The sequence below is a fragment of the Anopheles coustani genome, chromosome 2, assembly GCF_943734705.1.
Source record: "Anopheles coustani chromosome 2, idAnoCousDA_361_x.2, whole genome shotgun sequence".
NCBI lineage: Eukaryota > Metazoa > Arthropoda > Insecta > Diptera > Culicidae > Anopheles > Anopheles coustani.
In genome coordinates, this window is record NC_071289.1 from 41,127,116 (window position 1) to 41,149,567 (window position 22,452).

Genomic DNA, 22,452 nt, shown 5'->3' on the forward strand with positions numbered 1-22,452 from the left:
TAAATGGCGACCGGCTATCGATCGCGCCTATGATGTTCATGCAAGTGATCGTCGAACATTAGCTTGGACTTCCAGGATCCAGGATCCACCCACCGTGCGCTAGTTATTTCCTACGCGAATCCTCCGCTTGGTTTCTTGACCTGCGGGAAGAACGCTTCGATTGGCAGGATGGGATCTTCAGTGGCGAGTGTAAAGTAGCCCGGCACCTTCCTCGACAGGAGCCCTTTGTTGACGGACTTGAAGCTACCCCGATCCTTGCTACCTGTGCCGGACAGCGTCAGCTCGACCACCCGCTTCGAGTAATCCGATGACGCACTGTTCAGATCGTAATCGGCATTGTTGGACGAAGCGGAAGAGGAGGCGGACGTAGTGTCCTTTGGTGATATTTTCATGATAGCAGTCTCGTGGTGCCGGTAACCTTCGGTCGTGCTAGCACGCACCGGTGACTCTTCCGCGACTGCTCCACCGTACCGGTTTGAGCCAGTCTCGAAGCCACCGACACTCGCATCACCAATCGTTCCCAAATCATCAATCGGTCGGCTCTGCTCGGCGGAGGAGGAAATCGACGATAGGACGCTGTTTTGATCCACCGATGGATCGGCCACATCATCCATCTTCAGCACTCCTCCGGCATCCTCGGACGTGGCCGCTGCACCCGTCGCTGAAACCGATTGTTCCATCTCTTTCTTTCGATTGTAGTTCTGGATGCGTTGCCTTAGGGTGATCTTTGGCGGACGTCGGTTGATTAACGATGCGGTCGTGTTGAACGCCGATCCGGCAAGCGTGCGGTTCGCGGCGACCGCCTGATCGTAGGCCGTTTTGGTGCGGCCACGGTTTGCCGCTGCTCCCGACGTTTGCCCGCCGCGTGTGTTGGTCGCCGACGATGTCACTGAGGGTACTTCGGTGGATGGTTTCTTCACCGTAAACCTGTTGTACGTACGCGTGCCATGTGGCCGGAAGGAGCTTCGCGTGGTCGTTTCGTTAGTGGACTTTTCTGTCGTCGCTCCGCCGGTACCGGTGGGAACGATTTCATTCGCTTCCACGTTCGTCTTATTGAGGCGTGCGTTGAGCAGGAAGCGATTTCTCGTTGGGAATCGTAGCTTTGGTGCCGTGGTCGTCTCCAGGAGATCACCACCAGCCGGCGAGCCCACTGTGCTGATGGGAGTGGCCGTGCTGGCCACCGTACGGTTCAGCTTGTTCCGGTACTCCTTGATGCTGAACCGTGGTCGATCTCCACGGGTTCGATTTTGCTGCGGTTGTTGCTGTTGCTGCTGTCCATCGGAGAAGTTTGCGCCCGATTCGTCGGAATTGAAGACGGCCGCAGCATCGGTTGATGTTGTGACCGTGGATGCAATCGTTGGCGGGCGGTTCTGAAGGCGCGAGTTTACCTTCACCGCCGGTGCCGGATCGGCAGTGTCTTCCTGGGAGTCTTTCGGTTGCTTCGGCTGTGGTGCTGGTCGGTATCGTGAACGGAAACCTCCACCAATGGCCGGAGCGGACGAAGCTAGCTGTTCACCAAGTGCACCCACCGTGGACGACGTCGAGGTGGTTGTGGTGGTCGTCGACGTTGTCGTTACAGCCGGTGTGGAAAGCGATGGTTCCGTCTGTTCCGGCTGAGCGAGCCTATCCTCTTCCCGCTGGCTAAGCACGTTAAATCGGTTCCGGGTAAAGTGTGGCTTTTTGCGGAACTTTTTCACCGGCCCATCCAACTCCTCACTCGAAACGAACGATGGCAATGGAGGTGGGGTCGGTAGCAATGTAGTGACGGAAGCTGCCGGTTCCGTTTCGACCGGCGGTGGAACGGTGGTGATCGGTTTCGGGCGGAATCGGATACGGTTGCGATTACGATTGTCGATCGTGTTGGTGGTGGATTCGGTGGACTCCTGCTCGACCACCGTCGTATACTCCGTCGTTGTGCTACTCTGCGGAGGTTTCGGACGTCGTCTCCTCTGCTGGCCAGCGCCATTTTTCGATCCACTTCCCCGGGTTGGTGCGATCGTCGTAACCACTGGCTGAATTGGTGACTCTTCCGAGCCAAAGAACGGCCCAATCGTGACGATCTCCAGCTGCAGATCGTCCTGGCGGTTCTCCTCCTCCGCGTCGGTCGTGTACTTGTACTTGTTTTTCGACTTCGGAGGAATCAACGTTGGATCGGCGATCGCGTCTTCGATCGTGAAGAAGCTGTGCGTAACGATCGGTTCCTCCGTGGATTGGTCCCAGGGTGAGTTGGTCGAGACGGAGAAGGAGCCCGAGCCGACGGCGGTGTTTGTCGTTGGGGTTGTGGTGGCCGTAGCCGAGGGCCGGCGGTTCGGTGGCAATCCAGTGTACGCCGGGTGCATCAGCTTGTGCTTTTTGTATTCACTTTCGGCCGGTCGGAAGAGATTCTTAAAGACGTTCGGCTTCTCCGTGGTGAGATACTTCTCTCGCGTAATCCACCCACCATCTCCTAGCTCGTTCAGGGGGGTGACCAGTATCGGTGGCGACTGTTGGTGATGGTTTGGGAACGACTGGTGCTCGCCTAGGAACGGCTGCTGTTGCCTGTGCTGCTGCTGCTGCTGGTTGTAGTGATGCTGGCTGTAGTACTGTTGCCTTGGAAGAGTCGTGGCGGTGGGAAACTGTGTCGTTGTGGTGGTCGTGCTGGCCGTCGTCGAGACGGAACCACCGGCACTGGTGGTGGATACCGATAGCGAAATCGGCGTTGGACGAGGGAACTCGTAGCTAAAGCGATTCGCATCCTGCAGTGGTGAGTGCGGATTGATGTTGTACTTGTTGAGGATCTCAATTGGATCCTTACTCGGCGAACTCTCGGCGAGATGGTTCAAAACCGTCGGAAGGAATGCTTGCTGGGTGCTCGGAGGCGGTGGAACGAGGTTTTTGCTGTACTCGTCGTGAATTTCGTTGAACTGGGCGGACAGCTGCTTGCCTGGTGCTTCCTTGAACTTGACGATTTCGTACGGTTTATGCTCGATCGGAAGCGGTTGCTGGGTACTGTAGGTATTGAACGAACCACCACTGAAGATCTGGCCGCCAAATGCATTGCTCAACGATTCACGGTCGGACTGATGGGACTGCTGGAATTGGGCCGGCGAGAAAGAATGCTTCGACGATGACGACGACGAGGAAGAGGACGATGAAGAAGATGGCGCTCCTGACGAACCTTGCGAAGACAGTGGCGGTGCCGGGTGTTGCGTCTTGAGATTGAAGTTGTTATACTTATTGCCAGCGATGTAGGACGTACTTTGCTGCTGCTGTTGGACCTGCTGGAAAAAGGGTGTCAGCACACTCGGTGGAAGGTGCGGGAACAGTGGCGTCGAGTCGATTCCAGCGGCACCCTTCGTCAGCTCCTTTTCTGCCGACGACGGTGTGACGTACTTTTTCGGGAAATCGGGCAAATCGCCCGGGATTTGGTTGAAGTGCGGGAATGGGAATTTACCACCGCCGTTTGATTGCGGCAATTGCTGCTGCTGCTGCTGCTGCTGTTGGATGTAGTTAAGCTTTTTGAACTGCGTAACACTCGGAGTGTATCCTGGGCCGTTGAAGAAGCTCTTCAGGGTTTGCGAGTCGAAGGTCGGCACACCGGAGGAGCCCAGCTGGGTGAGAAACTTCGTCTTGGAGGGCTGCAAAGCAGCGGGTGATTGGCCAAACTGGATGTAAGTTCCGTACAGGTGGTTCGGGTTAATGAAATGCTCCAGCCGGTTCGAGCTGGTGGCGACTGGTTGTTTCTGCCGGAACCCGGTGATGGCCATGTGCGACTGCAGCTTGTTCATGACCGGATGTGGTTTGAGCGTCGACTTTTGAACGATCGCTGGTACACTGTCCCTGGAAAAAGAATACACAAAAAGTTTCGCTAGATTTAATAATTTTCCTAATTTAATTTTTGTTCTAGAGTCGTACCTAAATTGTCCGTTGAACTTGGCGGACTTTACACCGACCGCACCGTGGGATGAAATGGAGGCAGTTATCTTGGGCGTCGAGCTATGCACCATGTTGAGGGTCGTAATTTGATCAGACTTGACGAACGGTTTCGAGGGCGGCAGCGGTTGCTGTTGTTTGTGTGGTGGACCCTGAGGGTACATCGTCTGGTGCAAAAGTGACGTCGTCATGTACTTCGGTACGGCGGGCGTGTGCCCGTAGGACGGTCCCTGGCTGTGCACCACGTTACTGCTGTGCTGGTGAACCACTGGCCCCGGGCCCGGTGCCTGCTGGTGCGTCGTGATCTGCACCTTCATGCCGTTCGGTGGATGCTGGTTGTACTGGGTGATCGGTTGGTTGAACTGCTTCAGGATCTGCGCATTGTGCTGTGCGATGTGAACCAGTTCGTCCTTGCTCGTCGTATCGAAGCTGGCTACGCTGATCAGCTGTTGCTGCGGTTGCTGCAGCTGCTGCTGGGGCACATGGTACGGTATCGGTCGCCATGGTACCTGCAGAAAAACGTTTGCATGGAGAATTAATATACAGAAAGATCAGTTTCATTTGAAGATCGATGGTCACATCGATTACTTAAATATTTTTTTCATTTTCGTTTCATATGGAGAACATAATATAGCCTTTGACATTCAGTTTAATTTAATAATTTCAATTCCCGATTACGAAATTAAAAGAGAAATCATCGAATAGGAAACGAGCTACGCAACAAGGGTATGTTACTCTTATTGCAATCGTAAACACGCGGTTTGCTGTTTTTCATTCTACTAGACTAGTCTACTAGAGTATCAAGGTCCAATGCACGATGTAAACATGGTTTTTTTTAAATTTACACAAATTTATTTTTTATTAATTTTGATCAAGTCTGAAAAAATACAGTAGACTCCCGATTATCCAGGGTTACACTATTCCTATACTATGCGGGTGGCCCGCTTTTTTACTGTTGCGCGGAAGATTAGTGCTTATATGATGTACGGAATTTTGTCTTCGCAGAAGACAACGGACGAAAATTCCTTATAATGATTGTGTGGGTAATAACTATTGGAACTACATTCCTCTAAGCCCGTATGCTTTTTAAATATATTATTTTATTGTCCACAAAATTTGCAGTTTTTAGTTACCATATCATCTAACATTGTGATAATCGCTAGATTACTGTACTTGGATAATGCGGATAACATAAAACAATTTTTGTAACACTCTGACAATGTTTTAAGTACAGAAACATGATTATGCATATTCATATGCGGGATAAGCGTAATCGAAAATAAGCAAAACACTTTTAAAAGCTCAAGTAAACCATTTAGCGCTGTTATTGAATATTACCCGGATTCAACTGTTTATCGATGACAAAGCTCCCAATGTTAGGAAGTTTCAAATCAGCACTAATTATGGTGTTATTTAGACGGCATACATAAAAGCTCCAAATGTTTCGCCAAACGAAAGTGAAAAAGAAAGTGAAACGGTTTCGATCCGCTAGGGCCTTCAATCACGTAGGTGGTCAGCAAAGTGCCAAGGAAAACTGTTCCCCTACAACAGAACTCGACCCGGAAGTCTCTGTGCCCGCACGTACCATGGAACGAAATTCGATGCGCATCGCCAACGACGTGCCAAGACGCACGTGATATTGTGTACGTACCGTTGGAAATCGTTGGACAGGAAAAAAAAAACTGGTAAAAGTAAAACAATCTTCCACAAATTACCGTACAACAAATTGATAATGATCGCTTTCGATACGGAAGATCCGTTTGGAGCGGTGGAGTAGATGTAAAGCACAAGCCTATGAGGTTGAAAGGTTTGGGGTGTAAATGGTTCACCTCAAGGGAGAAGATAATGCTGTGTTAATTTTAATTATACACAAAAAAAACTGAAACGATTATGGATGAAACGAACCGTGAAACCATTGCCTGGTGGACAATGTGCGTGCATTTGACCCGTAACACTAGGTGCTATTTTTTTCCGGTCAGTAGGCAGTAGATTGAAGGTGTTGGGTGAAGAATTTATTTGATCGTAGAAAATTCAATACAATTGTTTTATATGTTTTCTTTTATCATTTTATTTTAGTTTTAGCTGGATCTTCGGCCAAGATGCTCCTGAAAATTTTATTGGAAAATAAAAATGTGTATTGGATAGCTCGCCTGCAGAAAACAAGTGTTCGTGCTAAGCAATTAGGAATGTTGTGCACGCGACCAAAGAAACCAGCCGCTTTTAGGTTATTATAAAGCAATTGATGGTCATGATCAAACGGATCGCGATACGCTATCGCCATTCAGGTTGGTACGAAATGAAATCGTTAACATAATCCGACACGTCTGCACGCAATGCGGATGATATTCATATTCATGTGTTGCGTTTTCACGCATGAAACACTTCTGTCCCGCCCTGTAAATATGTATATGCTATTAGAAGAAGTACACCTAGCAGCTATGTTTCCACCGGATCAAACTGTTTGCACTCTCATGTCAACCAACATCGGTTTTAAGCCATCGTTTGGGAAGAAAGCTAAATTGTTATTTTGTTATTGTGAGATGCTGCGCTGCACTTGTTTCCAATGATTTTCCATTTTTACTCGATGCCTTGACGCGTTCGGTGAAATTATACTGAGGCATGTATTTCTCTTTCCATCGGCGATCGATTTGCGACTAGCTGTTAGCTTCTCGTGGTAATCAGACTGTGTAATTGAATCACGCTTTAGCTTTGCGACTGCCTTTTCCCGACGATTACCCTTCGGTTTCACCGTTTCCACCATTCCATTTTCTAACGTGTTTTAATGCAATGCAGATCATGCCTCTAATTTCACTTAATCTTTGGTAGTAAGCTGATTGCGTTTTCGAATAATCATGCAAATTCTCGCAAGTTAGGGAAGCCTTTATATTGCACCGATCCAGATTTTTTCCCGATTTTACCTGGATTTACATTCTTATCTATTTATTTTATTCTTTGAATTCACTTTTTCATGTTATTGTTTTTGTTTGTCAGTTTGGCTAAATTATTCGCTATCCGTTTATGCCTCGTTAGTGGTGAACAAAATTTAATTCTTAAAAAAATCGACTAAATATATTCACGAAATGAAGCTCGCTCACAAAAAAATAGATTTCAACTTCGGGAAATTCTGAAATCAATTAAAAACAACAGTAGAAAAAAGTAGTTCTCGCGTGTAACACACCTTCTAATTTCAAACAAATAGTTGTGGACTGTGAAGCAAAAGTATTAATTGTGAACAGTAGACGCAAAAATAGAGTTAATTAGAAATTTTTAATTTTAAATACGGCAATTATTATTTTAAACGCTGCTTATAAAGAGTGTATAATTCTTTAGAATACTGCCAATCAAATAAATAGTCGAAAAAGTTGTCCAAAGATCTGCGGATCGTTCGGCAACAGAAGACTTGTGGCAATTCCCAACAGACATCTCATCTTCAAAATCGTCTTTAGGCGTACTAAAGTATGTCAATAGAACAATTACATTTGTTAAACATACTAATACGATCCTCCAAGAACCAACCCCAATGAATAGTTAGCTGTTTTGGGGTAGCTAAAGCTCGGGACAAGTTTATTCTTGGACGTAGTTTTAAAAGAGAAACGAGAAAAATAAATACACGCGACGCTCGGCTTTTGCAGTCGGCAACTGTTTTTTCGTAACAACAATGTGAACACAATTTCCCACACTGGGGTTGGAAAGCATTTGAGCTAGTTAAGTTCTCGGGCTAGCCCGTTTCCTTTCCCGCTAATCAAACAACATTAGAATGACTGGGTACAGATGAGCACGATAAGATCTGAAATTGGGCGGAATAATTTAATAGTGAAGTGGTCGGATATCGCCGGTCTGTAATCAACCGGCATTAGACCATAACAACAACCAAAGAAAAAAAAACCCAGAAATGCACCATTTTCCATTTTGTTCGTTCCCGGGTTCGTGTGGGTCACATGATGGTGAAACAACAAAAAAAAAAAAAAAGAGTTGAGATATTTGAACTGCGGAACTTTAAGTAATCGTGATGAATAATAGATGGGTAAGATAGGGAACTATTTCAATTAGCTTTATACACGGGTTTTTCTCGCTCTCTTTCTTTTTAGCTCTCAACAAGGGTTTCGTGACGAAAATTATCATCTCAGTTTAATTTTTTTGCTGAACGAAAACATTTCACCAGCCGGCAAATGAAGATGTCATCACTAGAAGTGGAGCGCATTTGATTTTGTGAAAAAAAATCCGCAACTCTTTCGACCATTTGAATGTAAGGTAGGTTGCAAAATGGCCAGTGACCCACTTCATCATAGGAATTAAATTTAATTATAAAACGAGCATGGAATAGTTTCAATTCGTACGCGGCTTGCGGCGGCCTGCCGCGTGCCCCGTCGAGTTTGATTCTCGCTCTCTACCATAATGATAAACGTTGGATAGAAATTCGATAATGATAAACATAGGTGGCTACCGCGGTGGGCTCGCCGGTTTTGAATGAATTTCCATCCCTTTCGGGCATTTTTTGATCTGCCTCTGGCCGAGTAGCTTCCGCGGACATTTGAAAGGTTATCATTAGGGAATCCGTGACGCCCGGCCGTTTCAACGCAAACATCAATCATCTGTCATCACCTGGCCTCGGCCCGAAGGCGAAGGCCTACAGGCAAACGGCCTCGAGTGGCTGTTCGCGTTCAAGTTCATCGTCGAACACGCCCGAAAGCTTGAATTCGGGATTCACAAATTACACCAGAATAATCCGGGCGTAAAATGTGGAGCAAGTTCTTTTTTATCCAGATCCAAGTCCGAACGGTCGGCATCGAATTGCAGATTTGCGCTACCATGATATCGAGTCCGCAAAATGACAGGTTTGCTGCCCCGTTCTTCCCCAAGCGACGCCCCCTTTCGGTTCCTCCTGCGGTGGTGGAGTTTGAAACCGAACAGTTTTAGCAATTCGGGGACGGTATTTTCGCCTAGACAGTGAGCGCCTTACGCCGCGTGGGAAGAAGCGTGGCAAATCAGATAGCGTTCGGTTCGAATCTATTCCAAGACACTCCGAGCCGTGTTATCGTGATTTCGGGCGTTTGAATGGCAGCAAAGCAGCAACGGTCGGGTAAGGAATGCGAACGAGAATCAGTTACTGAAGAATGTGGATACCGGATGATTCCGGTCGAGCATTGCCCAGGGAAGGAGAGCGCGTGTCGATTACCAGCGATCGTTATCGTTCGGCTTGCACAAAAGAGTCGTGTGTTTGACTAGACGGCTGACGACTGAAGGATTTATTGACCGTGAACTGTGCTTGATGGCTAACTTGAGCTTGCAATCAGAGTTTGTCGCTTGTAAGGTTCTAAACGGATCTAACAGTTCGTGATGGATTGATTGATCGTTATCGGAGATTTTGTGCGCTTTTGTGATTTGGGTCATGAATATTCTGTTATAATTATTCTTATGGAAACTGATCACTTTGTGGGTAGAATTTGGAATTTATAAAAATACGGTACATTATGTAAACTATTTTAGTTTATGATCGATTCCTGTTCTTTTATACATTATAAATGTTATTTAACCGTAAAACAACAGTTGTAGGTACGTCTTTCTCCTTAGTGCGTGTTGATTTCCTTTCCCGCAAGTTGTTTTTCAATCTTGATTCCTACAGATTAATTTAAAAAATCCTTAATTCCCTCTGTTTATAATGCGTGTTACTTAACTGTAAAACATCAGTTTTAGGTATCGTGTTTCTTCGCTTGTGCATGGTTTCATTTGTTTTCCGCAACGTGCGTTTAGCTACGGACCAGTTCGAATCCCCACAAAGGAATGTACAATCCGTTTCTCATCACATATGAAACAGTACAAATCAAACAGACAGTTCCCCTGCTATCGCTAAGGCGCCGCCGGATGACAATTGCCGGGAAGCGATCGTAAATGAGAAACGGTTCACCAGGAAAACCCTCCGTTTCGCAGGGATTCCAACAAGGCGGACAATGTCAGTATGTTAATAACATATTTATGCAACCTCGTTTTATTTTTGCCACCACTCGCCTTTCTTTGCTATGGCTGGCATACTTTGTCCCCTGGCCCATGGGAAACTATTCCCCGCTTTTTCCCAACCACTCCCGCCACGAATCGGACCCGTTGTGGACACGCGTGAAAGCAAAACCGCGTGCAATCTCGGATCGTTCGGCCACGAATGGGGTGGGAGTTTAGAACCCCTGGCAGAGCCGTTCACTTACGACCTCTTTGTGGTTAACAGTTCCATTTTTTTAAGTTGAAGATGTTGACAAACACGACTTGTCCAGAAGCGACAGTAAAAGTAGTATCGGCAACGAAAACCACCAATGGCCGGTGTTGCTGAGCAGCGAAAAAAAATTGTCACTATCTGAATTGTGCGTGGGATTTGTCTGCTACTTTATCCCATTGGGTCAATGCAAAGCTACCCTCATCGTCAGCTCATTAGTTTTATTGGCATCATAATGCCGCACTTGTCTGCACTTTTATACCCATTCATAAACTGGCCTGAGGTTAATCCAGCGATTAACAAAGGCAAGCCAGAGTACGAACGCACAGTCAACATCATGTAAAAGTGCACTACAAGGGAAAATCTCCGCCCATTATGTTTCTTTCTCGCACGATCGGTCCGCTTAATGCTCCAACTAGGATCGTGGAGGCGAATTGTATTATTTTTGCACAACCATTCTACCCCGATGTGTTTCCACTTTCCACCGGTCGGTCGCGATGTTTGCGTAGGGTAGAAAGTATTGTTTTCGCGTTTAGTGCGATTTCTTTTCGCGCAATGCATAGCGAAAAGGTGTAAACTCATTACCTTCACGATCGCGTGAGTACTTGATGCAAATTGAACGTTTCTTAAGTGCCGATCGGTGGTTTTTAAGTATCGAACCCGTACTTTAGCGCCCCTCGATGACGAAATGTTCATTTGTTTATGGAGCGTCTTTAGTGGACCTTGGTAAACGCGATTAAGTGTAGAACAAACCATTATATTACACAAACAAAATTGATGGTTAAATTATGCACAACATCTAACAACGAAACATTGAGTGTAGTCACATAATAAACCTTAAGTTGATGGTAACATTGCTTCTTAAAAATTCGTGTGTTTATATGTAAAAAAGTTGGTCGAAACATAATCCTCACTCTATCAAGCACTTTTTAACAACTTGCACTAATTTCTACAACCCATTATCGTACATGTTACGGTTACGATACGTACGTGTAAATAAATATGGGAGTAACATAATCTGCCCGAAAGTACCCAAATTACGCGCAGGGCTGTTATTATGCTAAATTACTTCCTCTCGAGTGCATCACGCTCTCGGACTTCATTCGCTGGTTCGTAACAAGAAGCCGCACACGGCGTGGCACACGCTCGCCATTTATGATAATGAGTGGTTCTTTGCATAAGCATTTCTGTACCGCGGTGCTGGGCAGCAGATCTTTTGCATTGGCATGTGCTTCTTTCGACCGGAGTTTCGGTTTCACATTGTTTCTTGCGCGCGGTAAGGGTCAAAAGAAAGTTTGTGCGTGTTTCTGTGGTGTGTTTTGTTGTTTTGCCTAGCATGAAAGTAAAACCAAAACATTATCATTTGCAAGAGGTGGCCAGCATACGTCCTATGCTCATGCAGAGGGTTTTTGCGTAAGATGGCGGAAATGTACATATTTTAGTTGTACAGGAAACGCGTTCATCTTTTTATTATATCACTGATAGTAGTGACGGTAGAGATTGAAATATTGCATATCATTGAAAAGCACCAGCTGCAAGCTGCTCATTTTTTCCCCCTTCGATCATTCACTGAACGACTTTCCATCAAATTGTTCCAAAAGAATAGTTCCACTATTAATCATCTTCACTTCTGCCGAACATTAAACGAATGCTCAACTTCAATCCCGGGGGATAGCTTTGAGAGATCCTATCTAGTGCCAACTCCGGTGGGCGAATGTAAAAGTTTAACCTCCCGATGTCAGCGAGAAGCAGTGGGAACTCTCTCTCTCTCTCTAGAAAATTAATTAAATTCGATGAATTATTCACCTTTCCTCTTCAATGTACAGGTGCACCATGGCTACATGTGGTTTTATGACACCCTTGTGGTAAACTTTTCTAACCGACCTGTAAACAAAATGAAACAAATGGGTTTATGGGACTTGTGCCCTTCTTCCCGGGTGGGTATAACGCACCGGGAGGTTGCCGCACTGTGCCGCCGTACGGAAGAACAATCTCCTCAGTGGCCCACAGCTTGTGAATGTGTGTGTGCGTGATTTTGCTGGAAAATTAGATCAATCTTGTACACCCATTTTGGCAGCTTTCCGGGTCACTTTCGGGCGAGAATGGGTCCGCTCCTTTCCACGTGAGATTGTTGCGATTCGGTGGCGGCCGAAGCAGCAAGGGCTGACCTGGTTTCGTAGATTTCCGCGCACCCAATGGCATCACACGGTATCGGTAATTTGTCATGTCTGTTTTTAATGAATTTATGACCCCAGGGATGGCGAACGAACGGGCAGGTGGATCGAGTTGGATATTTCCCAACTGTCATCCACGTTCCAATTCAGGTTAGTTAAGGAGCAGCAAATCGCTCAGAGGGAAACCAGAAAAATATGTGACTTAAAAAGGTGGTGCGATCACGCCCAAAATGCGCATATTCAAATGTGGGTCAACGTGCGTGCCCAGCGGCCAGTTCTATGGGCAGAAAATGACGGTCTTGAACGCTGATCAATGAGCAAACGGTTCCAGGAAACGGTTTCGGTGACTTCCCCGTTGTGCTGTCAATAAAGCTATTTCCGGGGAAAAATCCGTTCACCCGTGGATCGTGCCGAAAGCGTAACTGATAAACACACGGGCGGGCACTTGGCGGGAAATGGATTAGTCCGCCATCCATGGACGATATTTGTGATTTGACGACTATGGCGACTATTATGGAAGTTGGAAGCATGATCGTTTTCTTCCCAACCGAACCAGCAGGAATTGAATCACCGGCAATGCGAGCATGCAAATGGCAAGATGACACGGAAAGATTGCAACGTTCGTCGGAACGGAACCGGCGACGGATTATGGCTTCCCCGGTCCGGATCGTGAGATGGCGTGCTTTGATGCCATTTGGTGTTGCGGCCGGTAAAAGGCGGGTAGTTTGGGAGTTTTGGTTTTCGATGCACAGATGTGAAAATTAAATTACCGATAAGGAAAGTTATGCGATGCATCGGTAACGTCGTATCCGTCGGCTATTATAGGTTCCGCTGAATGAACTTGATACTCAACAGGGTTTATTTTGTGATGATTATGGATAATTAAAAAAATGTAGATAAATATTGTCATAACATGTATAAATTGATGCCGTATTTCATTGCTTACTCGAATACAACTTCCAGTAGTTGTTTATCCGAGGATCACCTAAAATACTTGTGATGTTGATCTAAGACATACATAGTACCAGTGAGCATATTGTTTAGAGAAGGAATAGTTTATGATACATAACTCGTAGTTTTTGGCATCTTGTAATAGCTAAAAAATCATGTTTTTCCTGCTCTAAAAGCCTTTAATTTTACCAATTAATTTCGAGGAAGTGTTTCGTGTTACCTTCATGCATTAAAAAAGGCTTCTCACAGATTTATAAGAAATGGTTTAACCCTTATTTCGAGTTTCAAAACATTTTTTTTTGTTTTAGTGGTTTATGTCTTGTAACTTTGCTTCTGCTTTCAAACTGTAAAAATTGATGTTTAAATACTTGATTATGTAATTTGCAACAACTTGTAAAACACTGAAATAAGTACACACATATTAGAGCAAAACTAATAAAAATATATAGCAAAAAACTGCAATTTTTTACAAAAATATTTAAGCATAAAGATTTGCAACCGTCTCAAAAAAAAATACTCACGTGTAGGACCTAATTTTTTAAATGATCTTAAACTTTACTCATTAAGAAATAAATAAAAAATAATATAAAACTTGCCTAAGAAAATTAGTTCTTTCTCTAAAGTTTAATGGTACAGTAGTTAGCAAATGTAGAAATGCTACTAAAGTACAGAAGCGATCATCAAAGCCGGCAGAATGACTTTAATCTAAACTGATTGAACATTAAATTCTTGACGAAGGAAAAATAATTCATTATCTCTCGTGGCGAGTAATGAGATGTTGGGATTCAATTAAGCTTAACATGCAATATGCTGCATTCTTTATCTTCTCGAACGAGTTTTAATGTGGGTTTATTGCAATCTAATTAGCTTCGAAGCAAATATTTCACCACTGCCGCCACGATTCCCATCATTTACAGTGATGCGTCCCGTTACCGGTTCTGTACGTTGCTGCTGTTGGGTTCTACGATACTTACTGATAATTCTAGTGCCCTCGGCTCAACATTCTCGCTGTGACCGTGCTGGAAGGTAATTACAGCCAGCCATATTCCTGTGAACGGGAGTGAAAAGATGATTAGAAAATAATCAAATCGGGTTAAATGCACTTATGGGGCTGTCACATTAGGGCAGGAAGAAGATTACCCTGGCGGGAGAAAAGTATTTTTTAGCAGAAAAGTTTTGAAACCACACTGTATCTCTAAGCTTCCCCAGGGAAACTGGTGTGAGTGCTTGGAAGCAATTTTCAATGGCCTCCTTCCCAATCATCTGCTCGTGAGTTTAGAGCCGGATCGAGGGCGTGAGAACTGTCGATAAGCGTCAATGTAGGGCCACCCTCTTCCCGTGTTCGTGTTGATTGGATTTGGCGCATATCCCAAGCAGAGAAGCTTTCTGTTTTGTTTTTATTTTGGCGCCGCGATACAGGAAAAGCTCCCTTCCGTTCCGGGACGTGCCGGTAAGTAAAAACGAATGTAAGTCACACCCTCCCGGTGATAAGCCCTGAGGGTAAACCGTTGAAGGTGGGTCTTCGGGAAAGATTTTGTCCCCTCCCCAAGCACTATAGCACACGGGAGTGGTGACAGGCGGAAACTCGCCCAGAATATGAAAGGGGCACAGTGCATACATTTTCTCCTCCCCAGTTTAGCAGATGACTGCATGGAATGCCGGATCATAATCACATTAATCGCAGCGGGTATCGGCACCCGGATCGGTTCCCGGTGCCACGCGCACACACGGCTGCACCCGAGATCGGTGTCAAATTGATGGCAAATTAGGTGAAGGGTTTGCGGTCCACGAATCGATCCAGCGACGACGACGACGCCAAAGACGTTGATGATGAGTCGATGCTTTTAATTCTCCCATTTCCCGGCACGAAATTGGAGAAAAGGTTGCATGGGTCGTGCGCACCATCTCTGTCCGATCAAATTCACACCACAAAACAAAAAAAGAAATCGAAAAGATCTCAAAAGACTCGAGCGGTAAGCGACGAACCTGCGTCACATGCGGGCTGTCAGTTCGCGGAGGCAATCGGTTAGTCAGTCAGTCGGTTAATGAGCTATCGACGTGTGGCCACGCGATAAACGGTTCCGGCTCTCCGGCTAGCCGACGTTTCTTGTTCGTCAATCAACTGTGGATTGAATGTTTGATTCGATCCATTTAGCACAAGACTGGACCGAACCGATGAAGCAGAAATTGATTAGCGTTTAATATTGAGTTTGAGCTGTGCGGAGCTTGTGGAAGCAAGGTTGATAATGGAACAGTTAGCACACGAGTTAATTAAATATCGGACTGATCAAATGCAGTTATTGTAATCTTGACTTTGATTGAATAACCGCGGACACTCTGGTAAGATAAAAATAGTCCATCTCCCAGCGGTGACGCAATAAACTCCATTAACTCGTGACGCTCGCATTAGCTTCGGTATGCATAACTTAAAGTAGTAGTTTAACATATTTGCAAATTTTTACAGCCTTCGATCGACAGAAACGATAAGGCGAAAACGGTCCGTGGGAGCCAATGGTGGGGGTTCATGGTTTGTGCTTAAATAAAACACCGTTCTAAGTGGATCACCATTCTTCGGCTCCGTGATGGTTAGGTCGAAGAATTTGTGAAAATTATCCCCAACATACCGCACACATTACCATATTAGCATTATTCATCCAGCTAATATGTTTTCCAAAACACTTTGTAAAATAGCGGAACACTGTTATTCTGTCGTTTCCTCGTTATAATCCAGCTGGAAAACAAAAAAAGAAATGCATTCCACCGTACCAAGAAACCCGTCCGAAGGAACGCTAGGAGTATTCGGTAGTGTAATAAATTAGCAAATAAACGTGTCCATTTTGTAACCCTAAAACGGTCAGGACTCCACACTGGAGAAGCGAGAGATGATCGTAAAATCCGCACCGAATAATAATTTCCAAAAATCGCCACCATCTCTCCTTCCCCCCTGGGGCGGGCTGGGGTGCTACTCGTGGCGCATTATCGGCGCCGACCGGTGGTGAGCACGCAGCCATGGAACTCGTCGTTCAGAATTTGTTGAGAACATAATTTGGATGAGAAATAATATCGTCATGGGCTCTCCACCAAGCCCCATCTTCAACATCATGGAAGCCTTGGCGTGTCATCGGTTCGAAGCGTCGGGTGCGGGGAAGAATCAGGCGACCAGACGCAGAATGGCCAATTAAGAACGCTTTACAGCAACGGTGCGCGGGACGAGAACGGGTCGGCCGATTAAGTCATTAATGGATGCCCCCAAACACAGCCACACCAACTTGATGTGTGGGGAAAGAAAGAGTGTTTGGCAGAGCGAGAAACAACTTCACGGGGGGGTCCGGGTTTTTTTCTTGTGTGTGCCGGTGAAAGCATGAGTTATGGAACTGACGATATCCAACACTGATTGGGCGCCGGGTCTCGGTCTTTTTCGGGTAGGAACCATTGGGGAGTCGCTCCCCGGCCGACCGGCGATACAACCGCTGGTCGATGGCCAACCGGATGCTATAAATATTGCTGGTTTGTTCTTGCTCCCCGACCTCGGCCGGTGCCAAAATGGTGAGCGAGGAATCTTAACGAAAGGAATAAAATTTTAGCCTAAACTAATGACTCCATTCCTCTCTGATTTCAGGGGAAAACCGCCTAGGAAGAAAACGGTACATTCGGTGGGATCGGTTCCGACGATGCCAAAACATAGTCTAAACTTTGGAGATTGATACTGGGGCTTCTGGACGTAGTGCACGACTAAAAAAGACTGCCAAGAGATTGTCTACGGTAAATAGAGCCACAATCGTACCACTTCCCGGGCCTTCAGCATCCACCCGGTCTAGTTCTAACAAGCCGAACCACATTGGGTCAGTAGTGTGACGGATCCAGGGAGAAGACCAGAATGTGCCGAGTCACTTGGTCAAGGCCAGTGTTACTTGTCGGGCCGCTCTGGTCTTGGTATGCTGGCTTCAATTAAATGATAAAGAGACTTAAAATACAGTTACTGCGATAGGAAAGGCATGTGCTAGCCTCCCATCGTCCCTCCACTACCACTAACAGGCAATTAACTTCGTGACGATGCCTAACGGGAAACGCGGGACTGGTGGACTTATCGCAAGCCGATGCCTTTAAACACATTACCAGATCCCTATCGTCTCGACATTGTTATAGTTCCCAGCGTTTGATGTACATTCCTTGAGGGTAACCTTTTCCAAAGAACTTGGATGATGATTGGTTACGGCATGGAACGAAGTGGAGCAGTTCGTAGTTAGTTTACCTGGGGAGGCACTTCTAGATCCAATTACTGAGTCGAGTGACTTAAGGGCCGACTAAATGGTTGTACCCACAAACAATCATCCGGATGGACTAGATGATCTTTACGCTGGCGACCTAAACGGACCTACCCAAAGCTACCTTGGGCAGTTTGATGGATGGATAGGCAATGATTTTCTCATTCGCTTCGTCCAAGATCAATATGTTTATTCCATAGAGGGATTTCCAATAAATCACCACCACAATAAACAGCTTCCGGTGGGCCAATGCTTGGAATGGAATATATGATTTGATTTGTCCTACAAATCGAGTAACGGAAACTAATCAGTGGCCAGTCTCTGGAGCGTCTGGAGCGGCAGTGCCTCCACGACGGAAGCTTGTTCCGTGCGCAGGTTGCGCAGAATAAAATGTAGAGCATCGGCTGCAGGCCTCGTGTGAATCTTTACGAGCTTGTTGCGTGCCGCGCGGTACCTTCCTTCGAACGGTATATCCGGAAGGGGGAATCCAATAAATTAGCGTTAAAACAGTCGTTCTTAATTGTTTGCTGGAGCAGCGCTTGCCGGCTCAGGGCGTCCCGGACCATGCGCTCGCAATCTCCAACCCCGGGGAAGCCGAACATACACAAACGTTATAACGGAAAATACGTAAGAGCCAGTGCGGTGCAAGAATATTAATAGGCCACTTTGCACCTTCTCCTCTAAGGTTGGAGTCGGAGAATGGAGTAGTTCCCTGTCTTGGTTCCCTGGTATGGGGAAATGGAGGTGTTCTCAAACTAACACAAAAAAAAAGTTAGCAACATCCAACCGCTGATGCCGATAGAAAAATTGCGTTTCAAACAAACATCGAGCATCGTATACCCAGCTCGCTTGTGAAAAACTTGTTAGACCAGGGTCCCGATCCCATCGGTTCTGATATGTGGCCTGGCACTTCTGGTAGGAAGTGGGTAAAAACTGGGAAACAGGTTGGCCAAACTAGGCCCAACGGGGGAATGCGTTGCAACGGCGGGTGCATTGAAGATCAGACTTGACTGTTGACTTTTCCCTCCCTCCCCATATGATAATCTATTAAACAAGAAGGGACTTCGTGCAGGTGATACTTACGGATGATTAAATTGACGTTGCTTCCGAGCCCCATTTTTCAACCGTACTCATTGACGTGTCGAGGCGCAGATGTTCACTGTTTGCGTACCGATCGATGTTTGTTTTGTCGATCCCGATGTCGGAGGTGCCTTGCTGCGGTATGATTCAAACACTTCACTTATCTAGTGTCGTTGATACTTGTAATATATTTTTTCTCTGCCGTTACTAAACGTTTCTCTTCGTTACAGGACTTTCTCTTGGTGAAAAAAAAAAAGACAACAACCATCAACTAAAGTTATTTCAACCCGTAACTGCCCTTTCCGCGGGGATAGACTGCGCTTTCCCCGTGCACTTTTGCGATCAACAGAAAACGGCAGCGATTGATCGACCTTCGAGCGCGCTCGGCGCCGCTCGGAAACGTCACGGAACTAATTGCTATAATGCTGTAGTACGGCACTTGATTGCGGTTATGGACTCATGTGGACAGAAGCAGTACGCCGCTCAGGTCTGGTAGACACACATTTACCAACCAAACTACAAAATAGATCACCTCCCAATTTCACTGCACTTATCGAAATCACACTCGTTTGGTCAAACTAGGAATGGGGGGGGGGAAACAAGAAAATCACGTCAGAAAACCATCGCTCATCGTTGCTGCGGCTGGACGAAATTGAAAAATAATCACCCGTAATCGATCGGACGGGATCACGCATCGATCACGACTGATCGATTCCGAGGTGATTCTTATCAATTTCACGACCTCCTAAACTTCACTGGTTGTTTGTTTTCCATAAATCCTTTCCGTTATCTCCGTTCGGCGGGGGAAGAGCACTTTCGGGAGCAGGACGGGAACGGGCCGAGTCCCACAAACCCTTAACACAAGCTTTTTCCACCCGACACACTTCACACGAAATCTTGTGGCGCAAATGCACCCGCGCACACACGTCTTTATGGGGCGGAAAAATCGGGTCCGTTAGGGAGATGGTGTTCGTTACGTTTTCAACGACGAGTAGATGCTGGGGTTGTTCCTCCAAAAGGCGCACTTTTCCAACGCCAATGCTGCTGCTGCTGCTACTCTCCGGTGCTGTCGACGGCGGGACGGCTTACTGGCGTATGATGGTCTGGCCAGCCGTAAAACTATGTTAAACCATTTTGTTCCACTACCGCCGCAGCGGCGCACACGGCTTGTGGCTCTTTCTGCGCGAGCATCGCGAGCTTTCCGCACCCGTTTGCCTCCTCCATTCGGCCGCTTGCTGCCCTTTGCTGTTGCACACAATCTTTCCCTACGGCCTACGCGGGCTCTCTTCTCTCTTTCAGCTCGTCTTAAAGACGCACGCATCGCGGTGCTTTCTTTCCATTTCTCCGCCGTTCGCGATGGAGGTTTACTTTCCAGTCTGTGTTTTGCTCTCTTTCTACGCGCGCGTTTTTGCTTTGCTTCGTTCCGATAAACATTTCTTTTCTTGTCTCTCCTATTTTTTTTTTCCTTTCCTCAACACCTCTCCAACTGTTGGGTGGTTTTTATTTTCTTCCTCATTTTGCTTTCTTCTCAGCATACGTCTTTCTTTACGAAGTACCCGCCAAAAAGTTTGCGTCTTGTTTGGTGGCCTGGGGGTGCACGAAGATCGTATGCACTTGCTGCCTGGGTTATAATTGATCTCTAGTACGTGTTTTACGGCTGGTGTTTTCGTTTTCATTCGAAATGGATCCCGTGGTCATGACCGGGGACAGTTATAAATAATCGCTCTTGAAGCAGAGAAATACTGCTTAACCTGCAGTTGCGGTCAGGCAAAACAACATATCGAATTTATGGAACCACAGGAACATTAATAGAATTTGTCATCCTTGCTCATTTTGTCATTGAACAGAGCGAAAAATTTAGTCAAAGTTATAACCTATAAGTGATCTATATGATATTTATTTTCTTCAACTTAATAATAACACCCTTTTGATAGAACACCTCTTTTGATACCCTTTTGATAAAACAATAAACTAAACAGGCATTAGACACTGAGTTATCAAGTTACACGCTATCACCAAAGATTCTTAAAGTATTTAAACAGTGAAGATGGTAATAAGAGTGAGACTTTTATATAAAATCACTTCCCGAGATAATCATTACACTCAAAATAAGAAATACACAGCTAATATCTAAAAACTAGAACAAATTTTTGTAAATCATGTTTTATACCATTAAACTATCTTCTATAATATTCAGACACGGGGAAAAAATCGCCCAGCAAAAGTGAGTTGTAAGCGAATGCAGATCATTGGTGGTTTGTTGTGAAAATATCTCTATTACTTCTTTATTCCCTTTTTGCTCCATTCGCCCGACCATTGCAGGATACGGTGAACGTTATCCACGTGAAGAACGCAACGATAGAGAAGCTGCCGACGAGTGAGGAAGGCACCCGAAGTGGTTTTATGGCCCATTGGCTTATTTTCACCGCCAGTGCTGCGCCCCGATATCGGAGGCTGGCAAAGTCAGCGGGTTGCCGGACGGGCGTGCTGCTGCCTCCCAGTTGGGCACGCGTCTTGGATCGGGTTGGCCGGTCGAACGAACGACTGCCCGGTTTTTTGAACTTGACGCTACTTGACGACAGGTTTCTCTTTCTCTCTCTCTACCGACGGCCGACGGGTGGCGGCCGACTCGGTGTCCCCTTTGCCGGTTGGATCTTGGGAATGCTGCACTTGCTTGGCCACCGGGCCACCCCGTTACCTTATCGTATGTCCCACCGCTTTGGGAAGTTCAAGTTTAACTGGTTCGTTTGTATACGTTTTTTTTTGTTTTGCTTCTCCTCGATGCCGATCGATGCCCTCGGGTTCGATTTGTTTTTCGACCATTCGTGTTCGGGATTTTCTTTCGCGTTTCAAATTTTCTTTTATTATTTTATTTTCACTTGTACTCTTGTTAAATTTTATTTACGCTTTATACTTTCCGCACGTCGATTTTCGAAGATCGTACTGAGTTGAGATATTTTGATGTTTATATTTTTTCCATCTTATTCTTAAATTTCCTTTCATGTGGACCCAACCAATAAAACGAGATAGGCTAGCATATATCGATATCCTAAAATTGCCCACTTAATGCCCGCCGGTGGGAAAATCGCGGCCCGGAACCATTGGGTGCGCGGATTTTATTATCACAATTTCCTGCCTCGAACAGGGCCAGGATGGTTACAAATCGTACTCGCAGTCTCGCTGGTTTCCCATTCACGGCGATCGATTAGGACAGCCAGCAGTGGAAAGTTCTTTCAATCGGGTTGATAGTAAACTTTTACTTTTTATTGACACGCATCGAGTGCGACTATCTGTGCCAGGAAGGGGGAGTGAGAGAGACTAGAAGAGTGTTTAGCTTGGAGATACGAACCGGGAAACCGTTGGAAAGTGTCAGACCGTTGGGTTAATGATCCATTTCTTAGGGGCTTGTGATGTAACAAAGCTCAGGAGAGAGACTTCTATTAAACAAACGAACGTGCGTCCCTTAAAATGAATAATATAGTTTTTTTTTCCAGATTATCTCTAGCTTTATTTATTGTTCAATACAGTTGCCTTCTCCTTTGCTAATATTTTATAGAAGCCACATAGCCTACTACCAATTTATCTGATAATGATATTCTGCTAAGCGATAATTTTTTCGTAGGTATTTTACCTTGTGGTGGTGCGCCTATTTTCCTTAGCGTCCGTTCAAATATTTATCGATCGTTAGGTTCGCGTGCCTTCCGTGCGTTTGATTCTTCTTTTTGCCTCAGCCTCTGCACCATTAGGCCGGCAAATGGACGGCACGGTTTTAATCGCGTACAATGTTAGTGAAGCCCGAAAGGGAGTGAAAGTGAAGAAATTACCCTGCCCTGAAGTTGCGCGCTAGAGCTGAGGGTGATTTTCGTGG

At 45.9% G+C, this 22,452-nt stretch overlaps 1 protein-coding gene across 1 annotated transcript; it reads right to left on the minus strand.

The window, feature by feature from the left end:
* Positions 1–110: 110 nt before the first annotated feature.
* On the minus strand, positions 111–18,621 carry LOC131265880 (uncharacterized). Its single transcript, XM_058268221.1, has 4 exons — positions 18,588–18,621; positions 14,214–14,287; positions 3,895–4,421; positions 111–3,819 (listed from the first exon to the last, which is right to left on the minus strand). The coding sequence occupies exons 1-4, from the start codon at positions 18,619–18,621 to the stop codon at positions 111–113; spliced, it is 4,344 nt and encodes a 1,447-aa protein (XP_058124204.1).
* Positions 18,622–22,452: the final 3,831 nt, after the last annotated feature.